The sequence below is a fragment of the Danio rerio genome, chromosome 16 (genome assembly GCF_049306965.1).
Source record: "Danio rerio strain Tuebingen ecotype United States chromosome 16, GRCz12tu, whole genome shotgun sequence".
NCBI classification, from domain to species: Eukaryota; Metazoa; Chordata; class Actinopteri; order Cypriniformes; family Danionidae; genus Danio; species Danio rerio.
The window spans coordinates 35405562-35417132 of NC_133191.1; the positions used below are offsets into that span (position 1 = coordinate 35405562).

Here is an 11571-nt window from a genome sequence, read left to right on the forward strand (position 1 = left end):
TAAAATGAAAATGTAAGGTTAACAAATTTAACTTAGCCTAACTTAAATATTATGTAGGTGAGTAAAGCATGTTTTAAGCATAAAATAGTGCAATAGAGATTTGAAATACAATTTAACTGTTATTTGTAATATGAATATTTATAAACTACTATATTTAACAACTGCAAAACCTGTTAAGTAATGTAAAATATATGCAAATTTATGTAATGTAAAATACATTCACAATTCAGTAAAGTCAATGGTAATTCTTTAATAACCCACAACCGATCTTCATCAGATGGGCGAAGCAGTGGCGCAGTAGGTAGTGCTTTCACCTCACAGCAAGAAGGCCGCTGGGTCGCTGGTTCGAACCTCGGCTTAGTTCGCATTTCTGTGAGGAGTTTGCATGTCCCTCCGGGTGCTCCGGTTTCCCCCAGTACAAAGACATGCTGCAGGGGAATTGGGTAAATTGTAGTTTAGGTAAATTGTAGTTTAGCCTGTAGTGTATGAGGGTGACACGTTATCATATGGACAAGTCTAAAATGGCTTGTTCCAAAGAGCCGACCCTGCACCCATACGGGACTAAGGCCAAAGAAGAACAACCGATCTTTATCAGGTTTGTTAGTACAACTTTTATTTTACTTTCCATTTGATATATTTATATATTTTGATTATAACAGAGCAAATCAATAAGAACCTGACTCCATTTTTATGCTTTAGGACAATTTAATAAACCTGAGTAAACATCTTAATATCTTAATATTGTTAATTTTCTGTTACTTAATCTTTGGATAAAGCATTTTCTAACTGACTAAATGTAAACATAACACCAAAAAAACTTTTAGTCGACTGATTTTCAATATAGACTGTAGCTACCAAACAAAACTGCCATCCTGCCAAGATTCACAGTTGTTGTCAGTCTTAAGGCCAATTTTCTGGGAATCCCTCACTGTCCTGCGGAGTACTCTGTGATTTATCAGGGGTCACCACAGTAGAATGATTTGGCAATTTCTCTGGTATGTTTTATGCAGAGAATGTCCTTTCCAGCCGCAACCCAGCAATGAGAGTACATTAACTCATGAACCCCCAGTGATGGAAAACACACTCTCATTCACACAAAAATTGTACTGGAGAAATCTTTTTTCATTGATTTAGTAGCAGTCCATGAAGCCTATACCATCTCTAGGTTTATGCCATGGTCCATAATAGGATGCTCATCAGGGGTGTAGTCTTGATTGCTGCGCTCCACGTATCTCTGCAGTGTGCTGTAGTGCTGTTCACTTTTTCTGAAATTGTAAATAGCGGAGATCTCCTCCCAGGCTTTGTGATTCGGAAAGGGAAATGCTTCTGGGAATTTGTTGTCAAAGAAACTCTTGAGGTTACGATCTGCTAGTTTGGTGGCATAGTCGTTTGCAAAAGCGTCAAACTTTTCCCTTTCTTTCTCCATGTAGATCTTCCAGAAAGTTAGCTGAAGGTAGCTTACTTGAGAGACACAGTTCTTATAGCAAGTCCCGATCAGCGCTATTACTACTGCTGTAATGATGATGGACCAGCCGAGGATCTGTGCATCAATAAGTTGAATATAATAAAAGGTTATTATTTCAAATTATCACACATTCCTCAGAAATACAATATATGAGATAATCATTTAAATGTTTGATACATTAACCCTTTAACCTCTTAAAGTCTAGTGCTATTTGGGGGTTTCTGACTGGGCTTTGCCTACCTAAATGCAAAAGCCACATGCAGAGGTGTAAATGCAAAAGTTTGGTATCATTTTAAAGAAAACACTTTGAATTTTCTTAACACTGTTGAAAGTGATTAAAATAATTGTATACTGCATGTTGTCTGTGTTATAATAAACCCCTCCAAAGAGGTGTTTTTTGTAAACTCAAATTTGAAAGTTTTAGGTTCTGTGTGGTCTAGGACTAGGTTGCTGTAATTAATTTGGGTGGTTCCTGCACATGTAAGTAATCATAGAAAAAAAAAAGAAAAGTGTCTCTACCATAATCTACGCAAAAGTTATTCTATTCCATTTGATAAGAGAACGAAACCACTTATGGGGCTATTGGGCCAGTATGGACCCTGCTCTACCAATATGTTGACCATATTTTGACTGTTTTAATTAATGGTTTACACACAGCATTGTTGGTTTGCAAAAGAATAAATCAAACAAACATAATCCTGTTGCACTATTACACTTGATTATGGTTTTATTGTAAAAAAAAGAAATCAAGAAAGCATGTTAAATGAGAATCTGAAATATTTTTTGGCAAAATTAAAGATATGTATTTAAAAAAAAATTATTTTGATTATTTCTTTAAATAAACTGGTCTTACACTTCATGTTTTAGATTTTCATAGTATACGTATTAATTCCAGTACTTTAAAAATAACCCGACATATCAACTGTTTGGTAGAGGTTGATATTTTAGAAATTATGGGATGTATTAAGTGTATTAACTAGCAACACTAGAAGTTAAGAAATGCAATTAAATATATTTTCTGTTGGTGGGGCAGTTAAAGGGTAAGATGGTGTGAGTTTGTCAATTTTGGGGTCCCCTGACATATTTGTAGCACATTTCTGTATATGTTGTGGGAATGTGCATGCGCATGTTAAAAACACCATAAATACACCTGCTACATAAGTTGTTTTACACAATTTCTCACTGACAGTTGAGTCAACCCATAAACTCAATGCATAAAAGCAATTCCTACTCGTAATTATAATTTTGTGGGGATGTTTGAGTGCATTAAGATTGTAGATACAACCTTTTCAACATGATTTGAATGCACCATGACATAAGCAACAGCGTGATGAAACATGATAAGACGTGAGATAAAAAGTGAGCCAAAAAAGAAAACTTGACTACTATTAAAAATAAAGTGGTAAAAAAAACTGTTGCAATTATTTCATTTCATTTATCTGAAGAAAAAAAACTGTAAGCATTGACCTCCATAATATGAAACTATTGTCAATGGTTATAGCTTTCCAACATTTTTCAAAATATCTTTTTTTGTGTTCAACAGAATAAAGAAACTCATGAAGGTTGGATAATAGTGAAGGGTGAATAATATACATTACGATTATATCATGACCACTACACCACCTGACTGCTGCAGATTAATTTTGGTCAAGATAGTATGGTTGCTATAATGTGTCTGAAGATGGTAACTTCATCATGGTGTGAAGGTGTTTTAGTTTGTGCTCACCTGTGACTGAGCTCGCAGCATATACAGCAGTTCCGTATTTTGCTCAGGAGGAAGTGTGGATTTGCCGCAGGGCACTCGGTGTAACTCATCCTGGCATTTAGATACATTACCTGCGCAGAAAATTTTGATCACCGCAATTTCATCCAATCCACTGACAGCACACTCATAGAAGGTTCCATTTAACAGGGCTACAGTAAGCCACATGACAGGGGCAACGCAGGCTCCATACAACACCTTTATAAACACTGACAAGCATCCCACAAAGTTTCCTCGGGGGCAGAGTTTGAGGGGGTTCAGACAACACCCAGTATATAACCGCCAGAAACGTGTGCTAACAAAGAAACCGATCACCAGTAAGACGACAGCAGGTCCGAGCAGAAAACAAATCCCATAGGGAAAATTCTGTCCTTTGGTGCAGGGACACTGAAAAGACACCATGGAGAAAATTCGTTCACTGCCTATTGTCAAAATAGCCATGACGCTGTAGCCAATAGTGGTCTTCTGATCGGTGAAGAACTTTAAGACAGTCTTAAAAGAATCCATTCTTGGTACAGCCATTGTTGTGCTGAAACAGTGTTGCCAACTATTTCCAAAGAAAACTAGCTAAAGCCTGCCCGAAAAGTAGCTATTTGTTGCCAGATGATGTCACGCAAAAATTTGCATATTAGTGGCGTCATCACGTAGTTTCTGACAAGCATAAGCCCATCATGTTCCTACTCTCTGAGTCGCCGTGTTTTATATTATATTAAAACATCACATCCAGGTGCACAATAAAAAGGTTCTTATTAACATAGTACTTTGCGTGATGACGTCATTGCGTAATCACAACTCAAAACTACATCTTTATGTAGAATAAAAAAATTAAAAAATGGAAAAAATACATCTTTATGTAGTAACGTTATACAAAATAATAAATGTTTTCTCAAATTGACTGGCCATCTCAGAAAAAAACATTATTTGAAATATGTCCATTTAGATTTGTATGAAAAATATACTTGACTATTTGTAAAATACAAACACTTTTATTTTTAAATATAACAGATAACAAACAGTTGCATTCTTTAAAACAATCAGCTTGTATACTTACACTTTTTAACATTTGTAAAAGTGACAACAATTATAACACTATTGGAATTTATTGCTACCTAAATATCCAACAGTTATACATGTTAACAAATATCAGTAAATGAACAGTTATGAAAAACAATCTGAGCTAGCAATTTATTCTACTGAGTGAAGCCGGCAGCCTCTGCTCTTTTGAGTCACTTTTTAAAAACTGCTTAAAGTAGCCAAATTAATGTTTAAAATTGCTAACTTTGTTGCTAGGTGCTTTTTTTGGAACAAAATTGTTACTAGGGGGTGCTATGGAAAGTTGCTAAGTTGGCAACACTGCCGAAATCTGCTATATGGGGCGTCTGCAGTCTTGAAAAATTAAAACACACATAGTTGGATAGTGTAAAAATTAATTGTAGCCTAGTTATATGTTTTCATAAAGAGATATGCTTTATGTTGTATTGATTATTTAAAGTTGCATTTTAAAAATAACAAAATTATAACCGAAAAAATGCAGTGTAATATGGAGTAATCATGTGCTTTGATGAGAATGCAGGGGTATTGAAGACCAGACAGCTGCAGAACTTTTAGACAAACTATTCACTCCTTTATAAAGTTCTGAGGACCAGTTAGCTATACCTGACAAACAAAAACCCAGACAACATTTAATTATTTTAACATTTATTTATTGCACCAATATCACCAGGCTTCTTTAAATGATGCTAAATCCTTGCTTCAAATTCTTCCCACTCATTGAAAAATAAAATTAAGTTATTTATAAATACTCTGCAAAAAATGCTTTTCTCACATATAGCTTTTGTCTTGTTCCTGTTACAGATATCTAATCTGTAAACAGTCAAAAGAAAAAAAATGATAAGCAAAAATAATTTAATGTAATTTTATGTTATCTGGACCTAAGTAAAGCATTTTAAAATATATATTTTTAAATATCTGATTTATGATTTCTTTTATGAACTTTCAAGCTAATATATAAAAATATATAATGTATAGTTATAAATAAAGTAGGTAGAACACTTTTAATTGTGAGTTTCTCTGCATTTATAGATAGTTTGAGTAAAAAAAAATTTGTTTAAACTACGAATGGCATTTCAACAAAATATAAAATAAAAACTCATTTAGAACTGGATTGCAATTTATTAAATGGAATTGAATGCAATGCCATTTTAATTCAATTTCAAAACAAAATTTCATTTTTTAAGTCTTTTTAGATTTGTTTAGATTTATTTCAATATAAAGTAAATAGTCAATTTTGGAAGAATAATGAAGTGTAGTAGTGTAGACTTGGCTGATATCCCAGACCACACTGCTGTATTGTAGATAATCTGTAAGAAAAAATATATTTTTAAATAAATAATTAAATATATTATAATTACTCCATTGCTGCGATTGGTAACAATTTTCAATTTGGGGGGAACTATCTGTTTTTACCCATCGGATTCAGTGACCTAGAGGTCAGATCAACTGTATCTAAACATAAGTAAGTCTGGTCAAAAATGCTTTATAAAAGAGAAAGATGATGGACGGACACACAACCTTTATCCCTTTTTTAAATATTATAATCAGTCAACACATGAGGTAGCCTAACATGTTTCAATGGCTATGAATTTTATGAGTCATTTTCAGTGAACATCAAGCTACATATAAATAAAGCATCTCTATAAATTATAGAATGTCTTTAAAAAGTTGATTAATTTTACTATTTCAGTATAATTCATATATTAAATAAACACTTGAAACATATAAATCATGTATAATAAATCTATTTAATATACGCGTTTCACATTTTGAAAACAAAAAACAGTTAATGCTTTTAATTTGTAGTTTTTTTTTTAATTATATGTACTGTATATGACATGGACCTGCTGGTTAGAACATTTCTGCAGTGGTTTACATGTCAAATTGTAAAAGCAGACTTTTCAAAAAAATAAAATAAACAATATCCTACTTAATAATAATAATAATCGCCATCATCATTAACATTATTAATATTATTCTTAAAATATGATTTTTAAATTTCCTAATAAATAATAAATAAAAATTTAATTTCTTCATAGGTTTATGGAAGAACTTTAATGGAGTCGTGATACTTTGTTGTTGTTGTTGTCTCTTGGTAGACTGGTAAAACTAAACATTTAGTTATGAAATTGAGTTGAAAATATCGTATAATATGTTCATTACAAATGCTAATTACTGAGTTCAAATTACATGTGATACAGGTAAGATTCATAGTCAAAGAAGTGTTATCCCTGTGTAAACCTAATTATAATGTTTAATAAATCGACTCATTTTGTGCCAGACCTATTCTTGTTTTATAAAACACTGATGACCAGATATCTTTATACAGGAGGATGTCAGTAAATTAGAATGTCATCAAAAAGGTGTTTACTTTTACTAATTCAATTCAAAATTTGAAACACGTATATTAAATATATTTATTACACGCAGATTTATATGTTTCAAGTGTTTATGTAATATATGAATTATATCGAAATAGTAAAATTAATCAACTTTTCAAAGACATTTTAATTTATAGAGATGCTTTATTTATATGTAGCTTGATGTTCACTGAAAATGACTCATAAAATTCATAGCCATTGAAATTTGGTAGGCAACCCCATGTGTTGACAGAGTGTAATATTTAATAAAGGGATAAAGGTTACGTGTCAGTCCATCATCTTTCTCTTTTATAAAGCAATATTGACCAGACTCACTTATTTTTAGATACAGTTGATCTGACCTCTAGGTCACTGAATCCGATGGGTAAAAACAGATAGTTCACCCCAAAATGAAAATTCTGTCATTTTTCTAAACCAATGAGTTTCTTCTGTTGAACACAAAAAATAAATATATATTGAATTATGTTGTAAACCTTGACATCCATAGTAAAATCCCCACACATTAACTGTATTTATTTATTTATTTAGTTTTTTAAAAGATGATCTATGGCTGACTATAATTTTCAACCACTCTTATAAAAAAGTTACACAATGTTTTTAGTTTTTCATTCATTTTATATTGTTTGTTTTCAACTTTTATAAAGACATAACTTTAACCTTATAACACATTTCTAAATTGTGAAATTATTATGTCTAGAAAAACTTATAAAACCATAAAACCACCTTAAAAATAGCAGTGTCATTTATTTGGTGCAAGATTTCTGTAATGTCTAATCGCTAATTTTGAACCTGTTGTTTCTCAAAGACATCAAAACTGCATCCTACAAGAAAAAGAGAAGTGACTCCACTAAGACAAAGAGAAATAGGAATTATATTTTATCTGTCAGGGTCAATAACCTTTATAAAGATTTCAAAATCAGATCATATGTAGGAGCGTCATGAGTCATTTTAATAAACATTATTATCATTCATATGAATATAAGAAGGCACCATGCTTAATTTCATATTCAGTGACTACAGCATTTGTAAATAAATATCTGTTCAATATGCTTTAGATGCATAAGATATGACATAAGAGGTATTTTATTAATCATAATCACACAAATAAAAGAGGGATGGCATTTCAATAGCTATTAATTTCAGATTCCAGACACTGTTTATAAAATATATATTCTCCTATATCTGGTCAAAATGTTATGAGTATCAGTTCAGCTGCTGAACTGTCACTTTATCACAATTATCATGTTTAGAAGTTCTTTTTGCACTATACTGTTTTTAACTGCACAACTCTGGTTTACTTTGCACTCATTGCTTTATGCCCTTAATGTCACTGTATTGTTTACAATTTCTATTATGTATATTTTTAGACCACATTTATGTGCAATGTATATACTGTAAATTTTCTTTTTTTTTTTCTTAAACTCTACTATTTTTTATATATATATTTTATATTAATGTTAAGCACCTTGGGTCTGAGAGTAACGCAATTTTGATTCTCTGTATGTCTTGTACATGTGGCTGAATTGACAATAAAGCTGACTTTGACTTTGACTTTGACTTTTATGCAAATAGCAAGAAGATTGACTTTGTTAACTTTAAACAGGAAATTTTACTGTGGTGCCCCCACAGAGGAACAAAAACACACAAACATATGTATTTAAACATGCATTTATTTATATACACAAATTTGCATATAAACACTCAAAATTATACTTAAACATTCAAATATTCACATTATAAAATAATAGTTTACATCAAAATAAACACGTTAATGTCTTCTGCAGAAGCATTCCCAGTTTCAAACATTTACATAAATAGAGGGAATAAACCCTCTCTGTACCTGTAGAGATGGACGGTCCTGTGTCTGTACCTGTAGAGATGGACGGTCCTGTGTCTGTACCTGTAGAGATGGACGGTCCCAGTGCTGTCTGTATCAGTTCAGCTGCTGACCTCTGGAGCAGTGCTGGATCAGCAATGTACGTAAATCAAAAACTGGCCTAAAACACACCAATGTAAAGACTAAAGAGACTTTATTGTCATTGCAGTGAAACAAGCAACAGCAACAATTAGAAATGTATAGAAAAAGACACACAATAAACAACTGCAAAGAATTACATAATATATAATTTAAACATTATAATTTGGCATAGAATATTTAGACGGCTATGAATGTTGCTTCAGATTTCGTGAAATGACATTCAGATTTTTTTCATGACATCGTCATGAATCAGAGCATTAACTATTTTATAACGAAACCTCTACCAGGACAGGAGACACCAACGGAGACAGAATACATTTTTTTTATTTCTTCTTTAAAAGAATTTGGATGGTCAAAATATCGGGACTACATTAAAGTTCTTCCATGAACCTGTTTTCAGAATCTCAGGATTTAAAACATCCTTTTAGTACAGCACCGCTCGACGCTCGCTTGATTTCTATGTCTGCGCGTTCACGGTCGCGTGCATATGCGACAAGCACGTTCCCGAGTGAAAATTTTGTTGAACAGCGCCCCCTGGTCACAGTTTTCGATGGGTGTGTATTTGACATATTTCGGCACAAAACAGCAGCATCAATGTGGTCTGCGATCGTCTGTATTGTCTTAATCTGGAAGCTCAGGATGAGGGAGTAAAAATACACCCAAAAACTTATTGGCTTTTCTAAATGTTTATAACACGAATGTAATTCGTATAACGTTAGTCAACTATTTAAAGAATTGTATACAAAATAAAAAATAGGTAAAAAGTTGTATAGTCCATGGTAAAAAGTGTGAAAGGGTTTGACTCTGGCATAGATTATATAGCCTGACGGTTTCTCCCTTTCTCCACCCAAATACATATTTGTATAACAAATGTTCACAACTTCGTCTTTTATTTTATATTATTGAGTATTTAATCATAGTTTAATTTAGCATTATAGCTTTGCTTGTTGCACATTGACCAGATTTTGTAGCTTTCTCAACATGAAGTAGGATTTGTGAATTCAAGCTGGTTGAAGACAAAAATCAAAGACAAAAACAAATGCTTTACTGATTGTTGAAAAATTAAGATCTATTCATATCATTAGGATATTAGGTTTAAACAATTTACCATAGCAATAATAATATGAAACTTAGCCTAACTTAAATATCATGTAGGTGAGTAAAGCATGTTTTAAAGGCCCATGAAACCCCCTCGTTTCAGCAGGGTGTTTTCACACCTCTTCTTTGGAAAAAGTCAGAAAAGTGGGGGTGTCCAGCTCTGTTTAGGGGGGAGTGTCGGAGAAACTAAAGTGGGAGGGTGTGGGAGTGTCTATTTGGGCACGCGCAAGTTTCAGTCAAAATACACAGGAGAAAGGGATGGTGTTTAACCTACATGGACATCTGTAGTCGAATTATTTGCCAAATTATTAAATGTCGGACTTTAACTGCAGTTTGGCTCTTTCATTCAGGGAATTCATTCATGCCCCTCGCGACAAATGAGATATTTGATTCGAGGAACTGCTCTAAGCGTGTATTTTTCATGCAATGTTTGATACCGCACGGCGAATGACAGAAAAAAAACTCTGCATTTCCCGGAAACTTAGATGCACACGGCAGGTAGCATCCGAAAGCCGCGTGTGTTATTCCGGTCACAAAATGCGGTGCTAACATGTTTGCACTCAATGCAATAGTTAACTTATTTGATACGAACAAACTGAATATACAAAGAGCACTGGTCGCTCACTTACCAAATCTGTAGAGACAGGACAATCACCAGCAACTAGAGCCGCGTCTTTATGAAGAGAAGACTACATCCGGAATCCGGATTTCAGCGTTTGCAGATGAGAACAGCTCTCAGGTAAACAATAATCCCCCTTAGACACGTAAATTATTGTTGTCGAGCGTCGCGTACACTGTAATCCACACGTGATCCAGATAAGCTCTCACAGAGAGAAAATGAAAACGAAACTTAATGGCAGCAAACTGTAAAAGCAACACAACGTGGCGTCTCTGTGGTGTAAAGACGGTGACACTAATGAATATTAATGAAGTTGCACAATAGAGCGCGCTGATTGGTTTGAACCAAGCCTTACTCATGCATTAATGCAACACACTGTAAGACGTAATAAGGCACACTCTGGCAAAGACGCCCAGTCTGCACGCTGGAATACAACGCTATTATGTCATGACCGTGACGCAGCTTCAAAAATTCGTTTCAAACAGGAAGTACGAATTTGCTTGAAATAACGCAAAAACAACCAATTTACACTTTTTAGTGAAATATAGGTGTCCTTATAGTGTTTTTAGCAGTGTGGGACACATATACGACTGTCAACAGCTCAAAAAATGTGTTTTGGTGTTTCGTGACCCTTTAAGCATAAAATAGTGCAATACACTTTTTAAATACAATTTAACTGTTATTTTTAATATGCTATTTTTTTATAAACTACTGGATTTAACAACTACAAAACCTTTTAAGTTATGTAAAATATATGGTCATGAATAGTTATCATTCATAATTCAGTAAAGTTAATGATAATTCATTAATAACCCACAACCAATCTTATTATGTTTTAGAACACTTTAAACAAACCGAGAATGAACATCTTAATATTGTTAATTTTCTGTTGCTTTGCTGAATCTTAACCTGAGAAAAATGTAGGCTACTTCTGTTTCACAGCAGTGCAGGAAACAGACACCACAAACTTACCGGAAACCACCTTACTATCTATAACACTTTAGATATTATATAATAACTCATGTTTTTTATGCTTTTTAAAAAGAGACCATTGTTTTGATTTTGAAGGGAGACATTTGTTTTAACTGCTGGGTCAATATTCAATTGCAAATGAAGTGTCAAAGTCTGAATGTGGGTTTCCTGTTTTTCAAAACAAAAACCAGCAGAGGAAAGAATTGTGGTTGACATGTTCTGTGCTCAAGAATGCAAGTACAA

At 33.2% G+C, this 11571-nt stretch overlaps 1 protein-coding gene across 1 annotated transcript; it reads right to left on the reverse strand.

Moving 5' to 3' along the window:
• Positions 1-587: 587 nt before the first annotated feature.
• Positions 588-3796, reverse strand: LOC110437808 (calcium homeostasis modulator protein 5-like). Its single transcript, XM_021466947.3, has 2 exons — positions 3192-3796; positions 588-1540 (listed from the first exon to the last, which is right to left on the reverse strand). The coding sequence occupies exons 1-2, from the start codon at positions 3747-3749 to the stop codon at positions 1151-1153; spliced, it is 948 nt and encodes a 315-aa protein (XP_021322622.1). The 5' UTR covers positions 3750-3796; the 3' UTR covers positions 588-1150.
• Between the last annotated feature and the right edge of the window lie 7775 nt (positions 3797-11571).

Coding starts and splice junctions, on each gene's coding strand:
- LOC110437808 (XM_021466947.3), bottom strand. CDS start 3,749: ATGGCTGTACCAAGAATGGATTCTTTTAAGACTGTCTTAAAGTTCTTC. Junction 1,541..3,191: donor TGCTGCGAGCTCAGTCACAG/GTGAGCACAAAC, acceptor ATTGATGCACAG/ATCCTCGGCTGGTCCATCAT.